This window comes from Taudactylus pleione, unplaced genomic scaffold (assembly GCF_031769625.1).
Source record: "Taudactylus pleione unplaced genomic scaffold, aTauple2 ptg000095l, whole genome shotgun sequence".
In the NCBI taxonomy this organism is placed as follows: domain Eukaryota; kingdom Metazoa; phylum Chordata; class Amphibia; order Anura; family Myobatrachidae; genus Taudactylus; species Taudactylus pleione.
In genome coordinates this window covers 5290546-5314871 of record NW_028284497.1, presented here as the reverse complement: position 1 = coordinate 5314871, position 24326 = coordinate 5290546, and the positions used below count along the sequence as shown (strand labels likewise).

The following is a 24326-nucleotide window of genomic DNA, read 5'->3' as shown; positions in this document are numbered from 1 at the left end:
TTAGGAATTTAAGAATGCTCCACAGTGCCACAGCAGTTTCTTCCTCATTACCTAGTATAGCTGTGCTCCTGACAAACGCTCACAAGTAGGTGGAGGAGATCAATGATCACATCTGTGTATATAGCATCATCACTGGGACATAGCAATTTCATTTAATTTCTCCCTGGATTTCAGAACTTCCTGGATTCCGGGTCACTAGGAATAGATCATATACTGGCATACTTATTTTGCAGAAAATGCTTTAACATCATGTATTAATTTTCTGTCACCAAATGATGCATTTAGTTATCCTAGTGATTGTCTCCCCTTCCCACACTTCATTTTCTGTTGTTCATATTGGTAATTGAGTCTCATAGAAACATGGAATTTGACGGCCGATAAGAACCACTTGGCCTATCTAGTCTGCCCCATTTTTAAACATATTGTTACCTCAACCCTTATTGATCCTTAATTATTCTGAAGGATATCCTTATGTCTATCCCATGCATGTATAAATTGCTCTACTGTCTAAGCCTCTACCACCCCTGATGGGAGGCTATTCGACTTGTCCACTACCCTTTCTGTGAAATATTTTTTCCTCAAATTTCCCCTGAACCTACCACCCTCCAGTTTCAGAACATGTCCTCTTGTTCTAATACTTCTCTTTCTTTGAAGAATGTCTCCCTCCTGTACCTTGTTAAAACCCTTTATATATTTGAACGTTTCTATCATGTCCCCCCGTTCCCTTCTCTGCTCCAAACTATACATTTTATGATTTAGTCTTTCCTGGTACGTTTTGTGGTGTAGACCGTGCACCATTTTAGTTGCCCTTCTTAGTACAGTCTCTAATGTATTTATATCCTTCTGGAGATATGGCCTCCAGAACTGAACAACTGATAGTACAGTGGTATTATCACTTCTTTCTTTCTGCTACTGATTCCTCTCCCTATGCAACCAAGCGTCTGACTTGCCTTCCTCATTGTTTTGTTACAATGTTTGCTTGCCTGTAAGTCACCTGAAATAGTGACTCCTAGATCCCTTTCCTCTTCAGTACTTTCCAGTATAGTGCCATTAATACTATATTTAGCCTTTGGATTTTTGAGACCCAAGTGCATGATCTTGCATTTTTTGGCATTAAACTGTAGTTGCCATGTTCTTGACCATTCCTCTAGTCTACATAGATCATCAATCATTTGTTTTACCCCTCCTGGTGTGTCTACCCTGTTGCATACCTTTTGTGTCATCTGCAAAAAGGCATAGTTTCCCTTCAATACCATTTGCAATGTCACACATAAAGATATTTAAAAGCACTGGTCCAAGCACAGATCCCTGAGGTACTCCACTGGTAACATTTCCCTCGTGAGACTGCACTCCAGTTACTACAACTCTCTGTTTCCTATCCTGCAGCCATGATCTTATCCATTCAACTATCTTTGTATCCAATCCCATGCTTTCCAGTTCATTTAACAGTCTGTGATGTGGAACAGTGTCAAAAGCCTTACTAAAGTCTAGATAAGCTATATCTATGACCCCCCTTTATCTATTTCCTTAGTCACCCAGTCAAAAAAGTTAATTAGATTTGTTTGACATGATCTCCCCCCAGTAAATCCATGCTGTTTGGGATCCTGCAAATTGTTGGATTTGAGATAATCTATGACACTTTCTTTTAAGAGTGTTTCCATAAATTTCCCTACTACTGATATAAGGCTCACTGGTCGGTAGTTGCTTGCCTCTTCCTTGCTTCCACTTTTGTGCAGTGGGACAACATTTGCTCTTTTCCAGTCCTCTGGAATTACTCCAGTAGCTAGTGACTGGTTGAATAATTCTGTTAATGGTGTTACCAGCACCCCTTTAAGCTCTTTTAGTATCCTTGGAAGTATCCCATCTGGCCCCATTGATTTATCCACTTTCAGTTTTGAGAGTTCTGTTAGAATCTTCTCCTCTGTAAATGTGCTTGTTCCTACCTCATTTTCCTGATTACACCTGCAACTTTACTGTGGCCCCTTTCCCTCTCTCTCAGTAGTGAATACTGAACAAAAATAATTATTAAGATAATCAGCTATTACATTGTCTCCCTGAATTACTAAGATGATCAGCTATTACATTGTCTCCCTGAATTACTAAGATGATCAGCTATTACATTGTCTCCCTGAATTACTAAGATGATCAGCTCTTACTTACATTGTCTCCCTGAATTACTAAGATGATCAGCTATTACATTGTCTCCCTGAATTACTAAGATGATCAGCTCTTACATTGTCTCATTTATTATTACTCTGACAATGATGTGCTGCTGCACTGTAATATCTGATTTGTAATCTTTAGTTTTGCTTTTTCTTAACATTTACGCTGCTATACGATGCTCTTCTTTGGGCAGAATATGGGTCTTTTACATTTGTATGTTTGATGTGATATTTTTACGGCTTATTATTTTTCTTTTCCGATGTGCTATTACTCTTAATGGTAATCAAGGAATACTGGATATGCATGTTTGAGCTACTGCAGAACCAAAGACATCCAGCAGTATTTAGCTGAGCTAATTGAAACTGCAACATACATATTGACTATACAAATGTATCTATTCTCATATTTTTTTCAATGAGACATAGTAATATTACTAATTGGATACACAATTTGTTACTGTGAACATTTTAAGGCCCCTACATGATATTGTTAATGATTTGGCCAATTCCAACGCATCGGAATGACAAATCGTTCAGATCACGCAGTGTGTATGCACTACATCGTGGGTTGCGAGCTCTGGTGCGATCGTCGGTCGCATCGTCTGATCTTTTGTACATACAGTCCAATCGGGCGATGCGGCTAACTACCACATGCAGCGTTATGCGGCGGGGGCCAGCGTACCAGGTGGTTGGGCAGTGTGTACGGACCGCTTTATATGTTGGCCTGTCGTCAGGGAGGTCATGTTTCGCATCGCTGGTTACTCACGTTGTTTGTATGGAGTCTGCTGCCAAAGCGTTCATATTACCTTTTTATAGCTACAGAAAAGTCCTCACTGCTTTTCTAATAGCATGATTTCAAGCTACAGATTTTGTTTGTTTGCAGTGTCTGATTAACATGTCTATGTGATGTTTGTGATGTGTATTTTTATTCAGGGAATAGCCCATTAATTTAATGGTTCATCTAGGCTTGAAGGCAGTTATTATTTTTTCATTTTAACGATTAAGTGTAATATTTTGTTTTTAGTCATATTTCATTATTTTTTTGGAATCGGTATGAAATACCGGTTTACGCGTGGCTGCCAGTTCGATTCCTGGCAGCGTAAGTTCGACAGATCAGCAGAGCCCGGTAGCGGCAGCCCGACAGCGCTGGAAATCCTGATCGTCCCTAGGCAAGTACAAACTAACCTAACCCCCCTAACCCTAACCCTCCTTAGGGGTGCCTAACCCTAACCTCTCCCCCTGTGCCTAACCCTAATCCCCCCTCTAAGTGCCTAAACCTAACCCCCCCCCTTCCCCGCTGCCTAAACCTGTCACCCCGGGGGGGGGTGCCTAACCCTAGCCTCCCCCCGAGGGTGCCTAACCCTAACTCCCCCTTCCCCTAGCCTAACCCTCCCAGGGGGGTGCCTAACCCTAAGTCCCCCCTGGGTGCCCTAAACCTAACCCTCCCCCCCCCCCCCCCGCAGCTGTCCGCTGGAGGCACCTGGCATCCCTTCGATCGGGATGCAGGGCGCCGGCGTCGGAAAAATAACAGGCGTCTAGATTTAGACGCCTGTCATTTAATCCTCGCCGGGATAAAGCAATCGGGATGCCGGCCGTCGGGCTTACGTCAGTCCCGATTTGAATGCCTTATTTTTTCTTATTCCTTTTTTTTTTTGTATTAATTTGATATTTATTTTTGGTATTTTTAATAAAGTATTAACTGAATAGTGCCTTAGCTTCTCTTTATATCTTAATAGAGAATGTTAGTTGCCTAGCAAAAAGTGACACTTCCTCTTTTAAGGGAAAATACATTCTATTTATAATTGAACATTAACATATTCTCTTCTGCTTCACTCTCTCAATCCCATAACTTTATCATCTACACTTTGCAACGTGACTCTGATACTTTCCATGACTCGTAACAACTAATGGCGTTGACTATTTCTAAAGTTTTCAGACACTTTTTTTTTAATTTTTAAGGGTATATTTACTACATCGATATTTAACGCATGAGTATGAAAAAAAAGCTCAATTACAAAATCATTTTCATAGTTGAACCAATGCTTAAGGGGTCTATTTATCAAGCATTTTTTCATAAAATTACCACAGATTTTGCATAAACTTATGAATTGTTATGTGCTAACAGCCTAATTTCTGTGAAATCTCCTGCAGAAGGCTAATTAGCGCTGCAGACCAAAATCCCCATTATGGTCTGATCCCCGTGTACCAAAGTGAAGCCTTTCGGAGTTTGGCCCCGTAGGTTTGCATCATTCTCAGTAGTGTAAACCGCTTTAAGCCTATGGAGGCATGTTTGCAGGAGAGCAAATCTTATGATCCCTCTCCCACAGCCTCTGGTTGGCCCCTGAATCTAAAATGTAGTGTCACATTTCCTCGGATTAGTCTTTAACAAATGTAAAAGACTCCTCCAATATCCCGGGGATGTAACTCGCAGGGACAGCGGTTGGTGCTACTGGTGTCTCTCTGAGTTACAGTTGTACATACCAGGGATATTTTCATTCAAATTGAAAATATCCGTCACAATACAGATTGGTAATAATTGCGGCAATGCCACGATTATTAATACATAGACCCCTAATAAGGTGGTGAATAGTTAGTCTCGGAAGATCAGAATCTAATAAATATCAAATAAGCACATCCTTACAGGTACAAATGATGAAAAATGTTTAACCAAGGCAAATAAAAAGGTTTATCTCAGTGGTTCTCAACCTCAATTTTCCCCCACTGGTCATGTTTTGAGGATTTCAGTCTGTGGAAGCAGATGGGATAATTACTGATCCAGCAAAATAGATTAACTCACCTTTACATGAGCAAAGAAATCCACAAAACATGACCTGTTGGTGGTACTTGAGGGCTGGAGTTGAGAACCACTGGTTTATCTAACTTTATTTTCCCTTTAAAGCATAAATGAGCTGTGTTTTTATGTGGAGTAGGCATGTTGGTGTTATGTAGTGAACAGATCACACAGGCTGTTGTATTCAAAGATCAGGTTAGGTAAATGGAGGTAGTTTTTTGTTTAATAATAAGAATGTGTAACATAAACATCTGTACATTCCAATACATTTTCTGCTTTACCTACTTGTGTAACTGCTATCAGTCACTTAGGGGCCTATTTATAAAATAATTGTGTAACTGTCTGTCTCACTACAGACTTTACTTTTTACAGAAATCCCCCCCCCGCTCCCCCCCCCCTATGTACTAAAGGTAACTTGCAGGGACAGTGTTAGTGATAACCACTGTCCCTGTGAGTTACACCTCTGCCATTTTGGAGGAGTCTGACACCTCACTGCACACAGTGTCAGTTTCCAGAGGCTGCAGGAGAGGGATCATCTATCGTATGTGAATATGCCTAGATAGGCATAAAGCTGGTTTTGCCATCTGAAGATGGTGTAAACCAGCGGGGCCAAACTCCGAAAAGCTTTGCTTTTGGAGTTTAGTGCATAGGGTCAGATTGTAGTCTCCATTGATAATAATAGGGACTGTGATCTGGAGCGCTAATTAGCCTTTGTATTCTCCTGCATGAGGCTGCTAGTACGTAGCGCTGATACATAAACTTATGCTTAAACTGTAGGTTCTGCATAATTTTATGAAAAAAACCCTTGATAAATAGGCCCCTTAGTTTGTGTGGAATCGCCCAGCAGCTGGGTAATGATTGTTTGCTATATGGTATGACAGTTATGGACCCCATACATTAGCGATGGAGCCTCTCAATTCCTCGATCCTTGGGACACCCGTGAAATCCAAAATATGATTGGAATCAGCAAATTGGAGATTTTCAAAAATTTCCCCAATTACCTGACTTGAATTTTTCAAACGTCGGATTGGGGAAACGGCCACTTGCTGCTTACAATGGGTACTCTGCTCTACACTCCCATGATTAGAGGAGAAAATAGTATTCAAAATGGACAAACTGGTCAGTGGTCACACACTGTACTCCCTGGGATTCTCAGACTTTTTCTGGCCGCTCGGTTCCATAAATTTATTCTAACGTCCCCCCTCACTGGGACCATTATGCAAAACAAATGATTCAAAGTTTTGATTAGTTTTTAATTAATAACAGTATTGATTAATGATAGTAATAAAGGAATTAACATTTTTATTTAATTTATAACACTAAAAGCAATTCACACAGAAAACAATTAGAGAGAGAGAGAGAGAGAGAGAGAGAGTACTTATCTGCTATTTTCTGTGTCACTGCTCTCTTCATAAGTTCACTTCTTGTCAGACTTCTTGTGCCTTTTGTCCCACTCTCTAGCACTGATCCTCCTATTTAATCACAGCTTTCGTCCTTACATCCTACCTGCTCTCTTTCCTCTCCAACTCTGGTCTTACAGCTGCGCATTAAGGTGTATTTAGCCCTGTCTGGCTCCAAGCAGCAAAGAGTCAGTATGTTTACCCCTCTAGCACCCCTTAGACACCCTCTTGTCTCTTAGCACCCACCTAGGGCAATGCAGAGTACTTCCCACTTTGTTAATCACTGCTATCCACATTACTACTCAGGTATGAAACACATCCCTCTTACCTGACCTCTTATGGTGCATACAAACACGGTCAGATTTTGTGTCAGATCTGAACGATAACGATTTAAAAAATCGTTCATATCTGAAAGAAAATCTGACATGTGAGCCTGCAACGATGAACGATGCGCGTTCCCGCATGTCAGATAGCGATATCTGACTTCTGATGTGTTTGCAGTCAGATTTTGATGATTTAATTCATTTTAGAACTGTCTGAAATCGTTCAAATCATTGGTAAAATTGTTCAATTGTTCATCGTTCATCTAACCGTGTGTATGCTCCATTATGGTGCATACACACGTTACAACTTGAACAACCATAGATATTGTTGAAAGATTTCCCTCCAACTTTCTGTAGTGCAGGGCAAACTATTTTGGTTGTAGACACTGATTGATAGATATTTCAGTAAAGCTATCATAGATATCTATGTTTTTACAGGCAAATCTTTACAAAATCGTCCAAGTTGGACTGCATGCATGAAAGACCATAGATATGGTTATCGTTCATGCGGGAACGCACATCGTTGGTCGATCGTTCACTGCATAACAATGAACGATTTATCGTTGAACGATATCGTTATCGTTCAGGAAAATCATCCCGTGTGTATGCAGCTTAAGAAACAGAACAAGCATTCTCTTATGGTGCGTGCACACGCAGCGATAATACTGCCCGATTTGAATGATAACGATATCAAGCATATCATTATCGTTCAAATCATTCACTTTTCGTTCAGGTTTTCGCCCCTGCCAATCGCTGAACGATCAGCGATGTGCAGGCACGTATGGGCGATAGTGATATCGCCCATCGTACCTGCACGCTGGACAACCTGCTCGATATCGAGCAGCTTACTATAGGGAGCCCTGATCGCGGGTCGCTATAGTTGCTGGTGTGTTGGATGAGCTATATAGGTCATCCAACACACCAGGGAGGGTGCAGTATGATCTGCCAGCGCAATCATATCGCTGGCAGATCGCTATGTGTGTATGCACCATTACTCTCTTCATCTGTCAGTCATTACTTAACCACACACCTGCAGGCTGCTTTAATTATGTCCACACCCTGCAAACATTATTATAGTTCCCCTCCTCCAAATTGGACTGTAAGCTTCTCTGCATGCAACTGTTATGTGTATGTTTTTTAAAATGTTCACTACATCTCCTTCTGTTTATTTTTGTGATTTGCTGAACTTCAACACTGCACTACAGATGTTATACAATATTAATTTAAATACATAATGTATATTTTAATTTGCCAGAGTGTTCAGGTAAGTAAGAATAATGAGTGATGTATGGTGCTGTGTTACTTACCACATCATACCTCAGATTGATATTGAAGAGTGTAAAAATGTATGTTCCCCAATACAGGGCACTGGTCTGTGCATATTTTTTTTTCAATCTATTATGTATCAGCCAGTTATAGAACTGCTGAGATAAACACAAATGAACCGCGCTAATGAACCTGGTAGCTTTAGGCTATAGCAACACAATTGGTTGTATAACAAATGATAACATATGCGTATAACGTGTGTGTGTATGAACAGTCAGGTGCATAAATATTGGGACATTGGCAGAATTTTCATATTTTGGCCTCTATTCACCACCATAATGGCTTTGAAATGAAACAAACAAGATGTGCTTTAACTGCAGACTTTCAGATTTAATTTGATGGTAATTACATCCAAATCAGGTGAATAGTGTAGGAATTACAATGGCTTCTATATGTGCCTCCCACTTTTTAAGGGGCCAAAAGTAATGGGACAATCTAAACAATCCTAAATCTAACTTTCACTTCTTAATACTTTGTTGCAAATCCTTTGCAGGCAATTACAGCCTGAAGTCTGGAATGCAAAGACATCACCAGACGCTGGGTTTCATCCCTGGTGATGCTCTGCCAGGCCTCTACTGCAAATGTCTTCAGTTCCTGCTTGTTCTTGGGGCATTTTCCCTTCAGTTTTGTCTTCATCAAGTGAAATGCATGCTCAATCGGATTCAGGTCAGGGGATTGACCTGGTCATTGCATAACATTCCACTTTTTAGCCTTAAAAAACTCTTTGGTTGCTTTTGCAGTATGCTTCGGGTCATTGTCCATCTGTACTGTGAAGCGCCGTCCAATGAGTTCTGAAGCATATAATATTGCCTGAAACACTTCAGAATTCATTCTGCTGCTTTTGTCAGCAGTCACATCATCAATAAATACAAGGGAACCAGTTCCATCGACAGCCATACATGCCCACGCCATGACACTACCACCACCATGCTTCACTGATGAGGTGGTATGTTTTGGATCATGAGCAGTTCCTTTCCTTCTCCATACTCTTCTCTTCCCATCACTCTGCTACAAGTTGATCTTTGTCTCATCTGTCCATAGGATGTTGTTCCAGAACTGTAATGGCTTTTTTAGATGTTGTTTGGCAATATATTCACTCTTACAGACAAATCTCAGGTGCACAACTCCAAATTATTAATAATATATAAATGCAATAGAATTTTGCAATCAATAGAGGTTTTTAGCATAATCTTGGCCAAGGTTATGGGCCTACCCACCACATCCAGGTAACCTCTTTAGGGTAGGTCCCTATCATACTAGGATTCAAATCCAGAGCGCAGGACACCCCCAAACTGGCCCAGCTAAGCCACCCCAGGGCACCGCCATAGTAAGAAAAGTGCAGTGTAAAAGAGATAGTTAAGAGCAGCCACAGCTGCATATAAAGAAAGAAAATAAAAAAGTGAGGTACATGTATAATAAACAAACAGTGAAGGGTTAAAATGTGTTATAAAAGAAAAATGTGTTATAATGCGGTGCCCTGAAACAGATCAACCAAGGCAATCCAGGGGGACCCACGCCCCAAAAATGAACCAAAGTTGCACTACAGTATATAAAACTTGTAGGACTTACCTAGAATTGTGCCTAATACCAGTGTGCATATCTATTACCAGACTCCATGCTTTTAAACCAATAAGGTAGGGGTGCTAATCCAGACTGAGGGCGTCTCCTTTCCCTCAGGTGTGCAATAAAGCACATTAAATGGAGTATATGGGAAAGATTTCTGGACTGCACACCCTGTAATATATATATAATGGGAGGTGCTACCTGATGAGACTAATTGGAGGCACAAAAACAGACAAATCTCAGGTGCACAACTCCAAATTATTAATAATTTATAATTTATATTTATTGTTGGTATTGATTATATAAATCAAATGATTGTATACTCAATCTACATTATTCATGTAAAAAAATTGTCAGACATATATGCATATGTTATCATTTGTTATACAACTAATTGTGTTGCTATAGCCTAAAGCTACCAGGTTCATTTGTGTTTATCTCATCATTATTGTTTACATTGGGAGCTGGCACCCTCCATCTGAACCAGCTGCTCGGTGACAGCGCAGCACTGATTTACATTTCTTTGTGAGTTATAGAACTGCTAATTACTCAATTCCTTCTGTACCAAGTTGCTGCATAGCAACTTGGTACAGAAGGAATTGAGTAATTAGCAGTTCAACCCAGAGTTCTATTTAATGTAAAAAATTAAACAAATGTGTGTAGTGGTTCCCAAACTTGTTGGGGTTTTAAATAGCATAATTTTGACAATAAAAACATGTTAATTTTCAAGTGAATTTCTCTATAAAGCTCAATAATGGGTTAAATGACGTGGGACAGGTATGTGAAGGTGTAATTATGGGATACAGGTATGTGAAGGTGTAATGATGCGAGGCAAGTATGTAGAGGTGTAATGATGTGGGACAGGTATGTGGAGATGTAATGATGTAGGACAGGGATGTGGAGGTGTAATGATGTGGGACAGGTATGTGGAGGTGTAATGATGTGGGACAGGGATGTGGAGGTGTAATGATGTAGGACAGGTATGTGGAGGTGTAATGATGTGGGACAGGGATGTGGAGATGTAATGATGTAGGACAGGTATGTGGAGGTGTAATGATGTGGGACAGGGATGTGAAGGTGTAATGATGTAGGACAGGTATGTGGAGATGTGATGATGTAGGACAGGTATGTAGAGGTGTAATGATGTAGGACAGGTATGTGGAGGTGTAAATGATGTAGGACAGGTATGTGGAGATGTAATGATGTAGGACAGGGATGTGGGGTGTAAATGATGTAGGACAGGGATGTGGAGGTGTAATGATGTGGGACAGGTATGTGGCGATGTAATTATGTAGGACAGGTATGTGGAGGTGTAATGATGTAGGACAGGTATGTGGAGATGTAAGTGATGTGGGACAGGTATGTGAAGGTGTAATGATGCGAGGCAAGTATGTGGTGGTGTAATGATGTAGGACAGGTATGTGAAGGTGTAATGATGTGGGACAGGTATGTGAAGGTGTAATTACGGGATACAGGTGTGTGGAGGTGTAATGATGTGGGACAGGTTTGTGAAGGTGTAATGATGCGAGGCAGGTATGTGGTGTAAATGATGTGGGACAGGTATGTGGAGGTGTAATGATGCGAGGCAGGTATGTGGTGGTGTAAATGATGGGGTACAGGTATGTGGAGGTGTAATGATGTGGGACAGGTATGTGGAGGTGTAAATGATATGGGACAGGTATGTGGAGGTAAAAATAATGTGGGACAGGATATGAAGGTGTAAATAATGTCAGACAGGGATGTGAAGGTGTAATGATGTGGAGGTGTAAATGATGTAGGACAGGTATGTGGAGATGTAATGATGTAGGACAGGGATGTGGAGGTGTAAATGATGTGGGACAGGGATGTGGACGTGTAAATGATGTAGGACAAGTATGTGGAGGTATAAATAATGTGGGACAGGATATGAAGGTGTAATGATGTGGGACAGCTATGTGAAGGTGTAATGATGTGGGACAGGTAGATGGAGATGTTCTATTGATGGGAGACGGGTTTTACAATTTGCAGATGGGAGCTAAAAAGCGGTCTTTTCCAACTCTTTACAAAATGGTATTAAAACATTGAATAATCACTTTACAGACATTTTCCTGTACCCCAAAATGCTGAAACACTTGAATTTGCTTGCTATTCATTTCTAATTTTTCAAGCATTAATAAAAAGCCATTTGACACCTTTTAAGAACCTCCAGTACTTTACTTAAAGCCACTAAGAGTCTTCTATATGGTCCTGCTATCTCAGTTGTCAATTTTTGGTGTCTCCCAATTCGCTTTTTGTAGAAAAGTCACGAAATCTCACCTCAAATTGGCATTACTAATTGAATATTGCATTTTTTGGAAGCACACATTCACGCGATGTCTGCGAGTTTGATGAAACAAACTCGCTTTTGCAAACTCGATCTAATTTAATTGACCCCACAATTTTCACATGTTTGATTATAATGAACAATGATATTTGATGCTGACAAATGATAATGGAAGCTGATAATGTCTGATACTGATATTATTTACTTCATGCCTTGTTTCATGAAATTCTTCTGTACACAAGATATTTGCAAACTCTTAGGGGTCTATTTACAAAGCAGTGTTAGGAGACAGAGTGAAAAGTGATAAGGTGCCAGCCAATCAGCTCCCAACTGTCATTTTTCAAACGGCCTGTGAGATGGCAGTTAGGAGCTGATTGGCTGGCACCTTATCACTTTTCACTCTGTCTCCTAAAACTGCTTAGTAATAGACCCCTTAATGTATGAATATTATCAATTGTTAATATTACTCAGTATTAAAAGATACATACAATGCTAATGACCCAGAATGTCTGCAGGACATGCTGCTCATTGTTCATAAAAGGAGTTAATATTAGTCTTTCTTCCCTAGACACGGTTTCCACCGGTTTTTCTCCTGCCGCGGTATTGCGCTGGCTGTCCAATACTTCTGGGACAGAGGACACCGCAACATCACTGTTTTTGTGCCCCAATGGAGAATGAAGAAGGACTGTAATGCCAAAGGTACACATCTAAAGTAGCCTTTATGGTCTAGAGACTACATTTATATGTCTAATATCTATGGAGGACATGTAAACTGCATACTGTAAACTTAATATATAATACCTAAATATACACTAAAACCACATGAAGATATGAAAATGTTTATAGCATGTTTATTACTGAGCTGAAGATCTAACTGATATAACCAAGTCGCATAACTAAATATACAGTATCTGTACAATACACTACGTATCTATTCCAAACGATGTAAGCAGACACTGCACAGCAATGAGCAGTGTGCTGCTTCTCCAGCCCCGTCCAACCGCTTGTGAAACTAGCTGTCATCACTATCTGCACACATTTGCACCAGCCCTATACCTGGTACAAATTATCTGTCTGAAATCAGGGCCTGATTCAGACCCGGTCGCAAGTGCTGAGCGCTTGCAACCGGGTCGATGGTGGCCCAGAGCGCATGTGCACGACGGAGCCGGCTCCGTCGTGCGCATGCGCGAGACCCGGATAGCGACAGGCTCTCCATCGCTCCGGGTCTCGCACCAAAGGGGGCGTGCTGTCGATGTTGAGTGACAGCACGCACCCTTTGGTGGGCGGGCCCGGGAGGTGGCAGCCCGGACGGAGGCGTTCCCATGAGAACGCCTACCGTCTGAGGGCGGCCCCACTGACATCACAAGTGATGTCAGTGGGAGAGCTTTTGGCTCTGTTTGAGCCGAAAGCTCTCTGGGGCTTGTGGCCACGAGACCCTACCACAAGGGTCTCGTCGCAAGCCCGATGGTCACGATGGTCTTGACCATCGTGACCATCATCCTGGGCCAGGAGGCCGCTCCATAAAAAAAAAAAAAAAGACACCCTGATTCAGAGCGAGAACTCTGTCAGAGCGTCCGGCTCTGAATCAGGGCCTCAGTCTGATCCATGCATGCGCTCACCTATTATCTACAAGCCCATGGCATACTTATCCTATGTGCAACTACCAATTTGGCATCCACCTAAACCCACTAAGCCACAAGTGGAGATGCAGCTGAGATATGTATGACTGCTTTACCCGCTTTTGTTCAAAGTTGCTTATGCAGGCCCTAATGCATGTGCAGTTGCATCCATCCATCCACTCATTATTTTATTTAATATATCAGGTGGCTTTGTGTATTCTACAAGGTTTTTGTTACTGTAATAGCCACAACCTGTCATGTAAAGTTACTGTTTTTCAATAATCTTTCTAAACTCTTCTGTTCCCCAACCTTCATCTAAAAAAGGATATTTCCCCATTAGCTATATTTCACCTCATAGTGTAACCACCTTTTTTTTGTTTGTTTAATAACCCCTTTCACTGTCGCCCATCCCAAATTCCTGACCAAATCCCGCGTTAGGTACGTGATCCCGGCGCACAGAATGCCGGCGGTCAAAATCCTGATGGTTGAAATGCTGACGCCTGCGGTAAACTGAAGGTGGGTACACACGGTATGATGTAGTTAACGATCCAGTCTTGTTAACGATCTCCCTTGAATTCTCCCCGGCAGCTCCAGTGCACGATGTGCAGCAAAAGCTGCACAATGTACACCAGATCTATCGTGCACGATCTAATGATTTGCATATTCATTAGATTGTGTGTGATAGCAGACAGATGCATGCACGGATCAGGGAGATCCGTGATACATGCATCTGTGTGTAATAATAAAAAAATAAAGACACAGATGCATGGACGGGTCAGTGAGATCCGTCCTTGCTTCTGTGTTAATAAATGAAAACCAGTGTAAAAAGAAAAAAAAAAAATTGTGTGTAGAAATCCTAGTGCTGAGTGCTCATTGGCTTCCGCCTCTCAGCCAGTGAGCGGTTCCCACCATTGACTTCAATGGTGAGAACCATTAAGGTTATGAGAATACAGGGGACAAAAGGCGTCCCTGGGGTGCCCTGGAGATGGGGGACCCCTTTAATGGGATCCCCGGCCTGTGCTGATTAGCTGTTAGGGGTAATGCTCTGGCCGGGTGCCGGTCATGGAAAATACAGAGGGCCCTTACGATTTTTGTCCCCTGTATTTCCATAACCAGGACCGGCTCAGAGCCCAGTGCTGGTTACGCCGTTTTTTTTTTTTTCATTTTTACACAGGTTGAAATTTTTTTAATCACAGAAGTACAGATGGATCTCACTGATCCGTCGAATGCATCTGTGTTTATTTGTTTACACACAGATGCATGCATCACGGATCTCCCTGATCCATTGGTGCATCTGTCTCATTCATCACATCGTTCACCGTGCATACACACGGAACGATGTTTGGCAAATCGTGAAAGACAGGTCGGTGATCTTTCTGCCTATTGAAGAGATCACTGACCACGACCAATGACCAGCAGAATCGTGCATCGCATCATTAGCATCCCCACACATGGCAAATTTCTAAACAATATGTTGTTCCAATCTATCGAAAACGGCCATATCGTTTAAAAAATCGTACCGTGTGGGGTGGTCTTAAGCCTTACCCTAACCCACATGTCCTGCAGCCTAACCCTCCCCTCTCGCAGCCTCACCCCTAATCCTAAAACACCTTCGGGATCGCAGACGCTGGGATTGTGGAGCCGGGCTTCTGACCCTTGTCAGGGTTCTGGCATTTGTATTGCGTCCTCCAGCATTGTGCGCTCCGGGATCTGAACTACATCCCTGAATCACTAGGGGTTACTAATAACCTATGATACTGTATGTTTTTTCTTAAACCTTATCTTTATCTCGCATACTGTAGAAAAGGAAAACAAAGCACATTCTTTACATAATGCATTGCTAGTTTTTCATAGCCAGCAAAGACTCAATGTATCCTACTATCATTTCTTTCAAAATTAGTAAATGGTAGTAGCACTGTTAAGATGGTAATGTAAGCATTATGTGTTGCTTCTTCTACAAAATAACTACTGACAAGTAAATTTCTGAACCTGACCCACATAGCTGAGCCTAGGGAGGAGAGTTATACGCAAGCTCTCAGTCATCCTTTTCTGTCTCCACATAGAGCAGCACTTTCTGACCGAGCTGAACGATCTCGGCCTTCTCTCTTACACCCCATCAAGAACTGTTGAAGGCAAAAGAATTACATCTTATGATGACAGGTAACAGTGAATGTATTGCCTATGCTCTGCACAAAACACATGACTGAGACTATTCAGGCTGCAAGTCCATGATGTAAATATATACCAAGTGACCCAGCTCAAAGCCGAAGCTTCTCTTTGATGGTTTCATGTGCTGGATAAATACAAAACCAGGCGTGTTCTTCAGGATTCATAGGGCTAAACAGGGAGACATTGGGGTGTAGGTGGAACCTAGAGGTCCGGACACCAACAGCAAAGCTTTTCAATCCCAGGATGTCTGTGCTGCCGCCCCGTCACCCCTCCGAGGCGCCGTGACTTCAAGCCTGTGCTAGGTACTCCCAGGGGAGCTACCGAAGGGGGTCTAGCTAGCAGGCTCCTCAGACCCCAGACTGCAGCCCGGAATTTAGGGGGCAGGTAAGGCGGAACCCCGTTCGCGGGTACCTGCATTGTTGCGCAGTCTTGCCTCCGGTCTCGCTAGTGCGCCCACGACTCCATTAGACCACCGGGGCATATAACATGCTGGCGCAGGGCATATGTAGAGACCAGGGGACCCGGTGGTTAATGTCAGCAAGGGGAGAAGACGCTCTCCCTGCAGCCCCTTCCCCAGTCCAAGGTGCCATTCCACTGTGGTCTTGGTGTTCCCTGGGCTGCTTCGCCCCCCAAAGACACGCGGCAGCCATTTTCTACAAGCAGGTCTTCGGGAACGCTGGGTCCAGTCTCTCTGTATACCTCTCCCACGGGCCAGGTCATACAGCGCTATATCATACCAGCCAGTGTGGTCTGTGTAGATGATTGTAGTGCTCATTGTAAACATGTAATGTGTTTCTGTGTTTGTATGTGACTTGTTCTAGCGCTGATCTCTACTTTCTATACTGTACAGCTTATACCTTTCCCTTTATTCTACTATACCCTGACATACATACCCGTATAGGGGGTTCATTTGTACCTCACATGTCCTATATAATTGTGAGTGCTATCACATACTTTATAACGCGGTTGCACGATACACTGTGCCATATTATCCAGGATGTTCACTGCACTATATCATACTGTGTATTGTGTTATTCTTGTGGCTATGGCTGGCAGAGGAAAGAATAACAAGCAACCTAATGCTGCTCCTCCTCCTCTGTGGCTAAGCCCGCAGAGCAGGACTTACAAGACATCAGAGGGCTAGGGTGAAGATTAGGGTTAGAAAGAAAATCAAACCATGTGTCGACCATATGCATGTCGACCATTTGACCCTGTCGACCATTTGTACCTGTCGACCTTCTTTCATGTCTAACTTTAGTATGTCGACCTATTGCCCCTGTCAACCCTTTGTCCCTGTCAACCTATTGCCTTTCTAACATCTGGTGTCTATCTAGACATTGTCTACTTTTTTACTGTAGATCTATTAATCCATAACCTCTTTGGCTACGTTCCTGGAAAGCAGATTCGGAATCAAAACGGGCTCTAGAGTCTCTGCCTTATGCAGGAGACATCCTATTTGGTCCAGAATTGGATAAAATTGTGACTACTTTGGCAGCTAACAAGATGGCGTTCCTGCCCTCTGCATATAATACAAAGCCTCGGAACGTCATCTTTTCGGTCCGTTCGCCCTCAAGGAAGAGCCAAGGGTCAGTTTTTCCACAACAGAAGACATCAACCAAGGCCTTCGAGCCTAGGGCTAAACGGGCCTGGGCTGCTAGACATCCACCTGCCAAGTCTGAGGACAAGCCTACAGCCTGACAGGGCGGGACTCTCCCTGACATCTTTAATTCGCCTAGGTTTGGCATCAAACCACGTCAGATGCCTGGGTGAGGGAAGTGGTCTCCCACGGACACACCCTCTCATTCCTGAGGCGACCTCCCAGCAGTTCTTTTGCACAGGACCTCCATCGGATCCAACCAAGACCCTCTCCAAATAGCCATCCAGGAGTAATAATTCTGGTCCCCTCCTCACAACGGGGCAAGGACTATTATTCTACCCTTTTCTTAGTACAGAAGCCCAGTGGGTCTTATCGGCCTATCCTCAATCTCAGATCTCTGAACAAGTATATCAAGGTGCCCAGATTTCGTATGGAAACCCTCCGTTCCATTACCCTAGCTATGGAGCCTGGGGATTTTATGGTACCTCTAGACAATCGGGACGCCTACCTACATGTACCTATAGCGCCTTCTCATCAACAATATCTCTGGTTTGCTATACCACAGCAATATTACCAATTTCAGGCTCTGCCGTTCGGCCTTTCAACGGCCCCCCGGGTCTTTACCAAGATCATGGCAGTTATGGTGGCCTCTCTTCATCATCACGGGATCAGACTGCTCCCATACTTGGATGATCTCTTGCTGTTGGGCAGCTCCCCAGATAACCATTGACTTTCTTCAAATGCACGGTTGGCTGTTCAACGGGAAAAAAATCTTCTCTAACACCCTCTCAAAGGATGGTACATTTGGGAGCCCTACTGGACTCTCGAGTTCAGAGAATCTTCCGAATGGCGGGCAAGATTTCCGCAATCCAGCACAGATTACGCAGAGTGCTCCACAATCGTCGAGTGTCAATTCACTCTGCAATGCAGGCCTTGGGATCAATGGTGTCCACCTTCGACATGGTGGAGTTCACCCAGTTTAACTCCAGGCCCCTACAACACCTGATCCTCTCCAGGTGAAACTGGCTACCCCATCGGCTCAAATCCCAGATGATGAGCCTCCCCCCAGAGGTTCGCCTGTCCCTAGCCTGGTCTCTACAGACTTCCCATTTGAACAAGGGTTGTCCCTTTTGGATCCCGGACTGGGCTCTCCTCACCACGGATGCAAGCCTCCGAGGGTGGGTCGCAGTAACCGGCCAGCACTCCTTCCAGGGCCGATGGTCCTTAGTCGAAGCAGTGTTACCAATCATCATCCTGGAACTTTGAGCCATCTACAGAGCTCTCACTCTGGCTCAGAATATTCTGAAAAACAGGCCAGTACAAGTACAGTCTGACAACGCCACGGCTGTGGCCTACCTCAATCACCAAGGGGGCACTGGAAGTCAGTCAGCAACGACAGAAGGGTCCCGCATTCTCACATGGGCCGAACGCAATCTCCCAGCCATCTCCGCAGTATTCATCCTGGGGATTCTCAATTGGACGTGCATGCAGGAGAATGGTCTCTACATCCAGAAGTCTTTCAGCTTCTAGTGATCAAATGGAGTCTTCCGGAAGTGGATCTCTTGGCCTCAAGACGCAACAAGAAACTTCCAATTTATGGAACCAGAACACAGGACCCCGACGCATTGTTGGTGAAATGGAACTTCCATTTGGCATATTTCTTCCCTCCAATATCTCTACTTCCTCGAGTGCTTTGAAAGTTCAGACAGGAAGGGGGCACAGTCCTGTGCATAGCTCTGGCTTGGCCCAGACGTCATTGGTACTCCGATCTTCAAAGGCTCTCCATAGATGTTTGTCTTCAACTTCCTCTATGAGTAGACCTGTTGTTTCAGGGTCCATAACTACATCCGGACATAGCTAGTCTATTTTTAACAGCTTGGCTCTTGAGACCTCCATCCTAATGGCTAAGTGTTCCTCCAGCTCTGTGGTCGAGATCATGCTCAGAGCACGTAAACCGCCCTCAGCCAGGATTTACCATAGAATATGGCATACAAATTTCCAATGGTGTGCTCCAAGAAACTATGACCCGCAAGTCTTTAAGGTTTCTCGAATTCTTGCCGTTATTCAGGCTGGACTGGATCTAGGCCTCCACTTAGCATCTCTGACAAAGCAGAGACCTGCACTTTCAATCTGGTTTCAGTGCAGAATTTCTACTATACTGGATGTTCACACCTTCATGCAAGGTGTTCTTCGTATACAACCTCCTTTGTCCCTCCTGTGGCACCATGGGATTTGTCAGTGGTGCTCCAAGCACTTCAGGAACCTCCATTCGAACCCCAGGAATCAGTGGATGTCAAGTGGCTCACTGCGGAGACCCCGTTTCTTCTGGCTATAGCATCTGCCCGTAGTGTATCTGATTTAGGGGCGCTTCATGTCGCTCCCCCTTTTTAATATTTCATCAGGACAGGCCTGTCCTTCGTACACGCCCAGGTTTCCTTCCCAAGGTGGTTTCTCACTTCCACCTGAATAAGGAAATTGTGGTTCCAGCATTTCATTCACCAGACCTCTCAGCAGGTGAAGCCTCGTTGGATGTGGTCTGTGCTCTGAAGATCTATGTGGACCGCACTACTTCCATCAGAAAATCGGACTCCGTCTTTGTCCTATATGGATTTCACAAGAAGAGATGGCCAGCTAACAAACAGACTCTGGCCAGATGGATTCACATGACTATCTCACAGGCTTACGCGCAGACTGGCCTTCCTGAACCGGCTTCAGTATCTGCTCATTCTACTCGCTCTGTGGGTCCCTCATAGGCAGCTCGGTGTGGTGCCTCAGCTGAACAGTTGTGCAAGGCGGCCACCTGGTCTTCTGTCTACACCTTTCTTAGGATTTATGCCTTTGATACATTTGCCTCTCAGAATGCTTCCTTCGGGTGTAGGGTTCTCCTATCAGCTTAGGAGCGTTCCTGCCCTTGAACAACTGCTTTGGGACATCCCCAAAGCAGTTGGGACATCCCCAATGTCTCCCTGTGGAGCCCTATGGACCCTGAAGAAGAAAAGGAGAGATATGGTAAAACTTACCTTGGTTAACTCTTTTTCTTCGAAGTCCATAGGGTCCACAGGGCACCCGCCCTGACGCGCCTAGCTTCTATGGGTTTCTTCTCCTGGTCACTTGTTTCCTTCTCTGTATGAGTATGATTCCTCAGTGTACCAGCCTTCCTTCTCTTCTATCCTGCTCCTGCCTTGGGCTTGTTAACAAAACTGAAGTGCTCTCAGGCTGTGGGCGGGGTATAGGGGGAAGGACCGGAGCATCCTGGGATTGAAAGCTTTGCTGTTGGTGTCCGGTCTTCCAGGTCCCACCTACACCCAATGTCTCCTTGTGGACCTTATGGACTTCAAAGAAAGAGAGTTAACTAAGGTAAGTTTTACCATAACTCTCCTTATTTAATATTATTACCCCTTTTAAATCCAGCAGCCTAAACTACCAAAGATCCTGCTACTTTGAAAAGGACTGCATAGTAAATTTACCCTCGTGTATGGACTGTTGCCTTACATCCTCCATCATTGATTTTTAGCACATGGAGTCTGAGCAGAGATCTCTGCTGGTTGATCACAATAAATCTCTACATACATTTGTGGGTTATGCACTGATAATTGAATGGAATAAATAGCCCAGTATGCATGCAACATTAATTCAACAGAACAGTGTTTTCCATGCAGTTCTCTGACTGGAATTTCTCTGGTGTGATAATGGAACAGTAAACAAATACAATTTATTGTCCATCTTTTCTTGATCGGAAAACCGCAGGATTTGAAGTTGCCCTAACACATTATCTGGTGGTTCCCAAACTCTGTCCTCAAGGCACTCCCTAACAGTCAAGGTTTTAAGTATATCCATACTTAAGCACAGATGGATAAACCAAGTTGACTGAGGTACTAATTAAATTGTCTGTGCTCAAGCATGGTTATCCTTAAAACCATGACTGTTAGGGTGCCTTGAGGAGCGAGTTTGGGAACCACTGATGTATCCTAATGCTCTGTGTGGGTCAAAGCTCATTTAATACATCAATTGCTAAATGTAGTCTAATTGTATGAAGGAGTTATAGCAGCTTGTACTGTCTAATCTAACACAGGTTTATGCTACAGCTGGCAGAGAGGACAGACGGGGTAATAGTCACAAATGATTATCTACGAGACATTTTTGCAGAATCCCAAGCTTGGCAGAATATAATAAAGGACAGGTGACTACAATCACATTTTAAATTAATATACAGTATACATACACACCTACTTTTCATTTGATGTGGTTGCAAACAAATGTCTATTTCAGTAACTGCTCTCTTCTTCCCTGTACCAAATTTTGGGGGCCTTACAGACTACTGCAGTACACCTTTGTTGGAGACCTATTCATGGTTCCAGATGACCCTCTGGGAAGAAATGGACCACCATTGGACCAGTTTCTCACTAAGAGCTCTCTACCCAAGTAAGAATAGTTTCAAATAGTTCTGGATACTATCTGAACAATTTTATATTCCTAACTTTATTTCCTTTCATGTAGGCCTAAGTCGAAAGGTCACTCATTTGCTGCTCGAAGAATGCACCATTCACCTCCAAAGCCATCATCTCAGACAGTAGTCCTTAATCTTCGCGATAGGAAGCCAGGTGGACATAAAGGAAGAGAAGACACAGATGTCCGTTCTCACATAGACACTGAAAGGCTGAGACATGATCTTTTAAGCATTTTCCCCTGTCAAGAAACAAAAGTGGATTTTATTCTTCAGAGAGAGCCGTTCCTGAGTGACATCAATGCACTCTCAGATCTTATTATTAACCTTAAGTTTTGAACAATTTAAGTGTCAAATTGGGAAAGCCAACAATATATATATATATATATATATATATATATATATTTTTTTTTTAAACAAAGTCATTTTATTGGGGAAGACCAAAAGGAGTACAAATAGCAAGACAGTATACACATAGAATGTTGAAACATAATCAAGCCATACATTTTGACAAAAGCAAACATACAATAATAATACATGTACTCTTGAAATGTAGCTAACATCCTAGTTGTATCACATTGCGACTAAAGGTGCGCACGGTACGATATATTTGAATAACGATATCGTTGAATGATATATCATTCATATCGTATGCAATCAATGACCAATGATGCGCACTCCCGCATGGACGTCCGTACATGCAGGCCAATCTGGGCGATATCGTCAAGAATTGCCTGTTCAGAGATGTGTCAGGATGACTACACTGATATTTATCAGATATCTATTAGTGTGTACACCCAACATAGTTTGCCCTGCACTACAGAAAGTTCAAGGGAAATCTTTCAACGATATCGTTCATTGAACAGATCGTACCGTGTGTATGCACCTTAAGACACATTTTTAGGTGAAAAGGATGTGTAAAAAATGCTCGGACTAAGCAGAGTTGCATGGCGTGCCGAGAGGGGCTGTGTGGCGTGACTGCAGCAATAGTGTATGAGAACCCATCTGTAAATCTCATGGCTAAATTGCCAAAATCTCACCACTCGCCGCAACTGTCACGCTATAAAATTTGGCCCATTTCGTCTAGGATACACTGTTACACTCGCCTATGGTGACTAAATGTTTTTCTAATTGGCAATCAAAGTGATACTTGACTATAAAAATGTATTGCCCAAATTACTAAAAATTAGATGACTGGCAGTAGAAGAAGTAATAAATCATTTACACGTTTCTTCAATATGGTAAAAAAAAAAATCTATTTCCAATGCTATTATATTCTTTAGGTTTGTAAAGCACTGTGAGCAGAACCCACTTACCTCTGTCTGTTATCAGTTTTGTTTCATTACTTATTTGTGTCTGTGTCCAAATGCAAAGCACTGAGGACTATGCTGGTTTTCTATAAATAAATGTTAATTTTAATAAATATTATATGTTAAAAATACTTACAGTTGGTTGTTGCCAGAAATTGTAGCCACAAGTCTATGGGGCATATTCAATTGGCCACGGGGTTGCGCCTGCGACTAATTGCCATCCTAAATCCCTGCGGCGTGGGGAAAGCTATTCAATTAAATAGCCTTTTCCCCGCACCGTAAAAAATTGGGACTCACATGCGTAAACACATTGATTACGCAGTTTACGTGGAATCAACGTGTTTTTCCCTGAGCGGGAGGCCGATTTGATTGTATTAACGAGGATTTTACCTCGCACCTCCAGGAGCTGCGAGGTAAAGTCCAACTGCGAGAACTCACGCGCAATTGAATAAGACCGGCACGGCAATTAGTCGCGGGGACATCCCCGCGGCTAATTGCATATGCCCCTATGTGTTTGATACTTGACTTATCTGTTTTGTTTAAAAAAGAAAAGAAATAATTGTACAGTTTAAGACCCTACATTGTAATTTCGTAAAATTTTAAATAAATGTGTTTTTTTTTCTACAGGTTTTCATTGTAAAAAATATATTTTTAATTGTGGATTAAGGGTGAGTGGTATATTAATATACCTTACAGTAAGTCTGTAAATTATGTTAATCCTGCATTCAATAGGTAACAAATACGCAAGACAATTACGAACATTTAACTCTGCAGTGATTAACAGTAATTAGCTTTGATCCTTCTAGTGCAAATTTGACAATGAAAGCTGATTGGTTGGTATAGATTACTACACTGTTGCATGGTCAGTAGAAATATTTATAGAATATACCTGGCTTCTATCCAAAGCACAGATAAAGGCAGACTTGTTGTGTCCTTGTCTCATGGGGCAATTCAATATTGTGTTATGGTTGCAATGTTCATTCTGGCACCTTACGACCATCAACACCACCAATTTTGCCGTGCAACCCACAGACGTGCACAGGAAACAGGCAATGTTGTGCTACCTTAATGTACAATAGTGTATGCATTCGCACATAGCTACCAATCATCACCCAGAAATGACTTGCCCCATTAGAGTGTTGCCACATGGCGAGAACACAGTGGCGTAGTGCGTCACAGCACTGAGATTTGGAGTTCATTCCTGACCAAACAAGTTTACGTGTTTGGAGAGTGGGAGTAAACCCACTTTAACAGAGTAAACCAAACACATACAGATAGGGTAATTGGCTTCTGCGAAATATTAGCCCTAGTGTATATTTG

The 24326-nt window shown here is 42.8% G+C and overlaps 1 protein-coding gene across 3 annotated transcripts in view; it reads left to right on the top strand.

Moving 5' to 3' along the window:
• The window catches only part of LOC148526527 (protein KHNYN-like), a 44049-nt gene extending 20419 nt beyond the window's left edge, over positions 1 to 23630 (top strand). For 2 of the 3 annotated variants that reach the window (XM_088469919.1, XM_088469918.1), the window contains 5 exons: positions 12436 to 12566; positions 15550 to 15646; positions 21325 to 21432; positions 21567 to 21674; positions 21750 to 23630. In XM_088469919.1, the coding sequence (XP_088326045.1) occupies positions 12436 to 12566; positions 15550 to 15646; positions 21325 to 21432; positions 21567 to 21674; positions 21750 to 22035 (730 nt within the window). In that variant the 3' untranslated portion in view covers positions 22036 to 23630. Of the gene's footprint in view, positions 1 to 12435; positions 12567 to 15549; positions 15647 to 21324; positions 21433 to 21566; positions 21675 to 21749 lie in introns of those variants that run through there. The other variant, XR_015878223.1, reaches the window with a different exon arrangement.
• Positions 23631 to 24326: the final 696 nt, after the last annotated feature.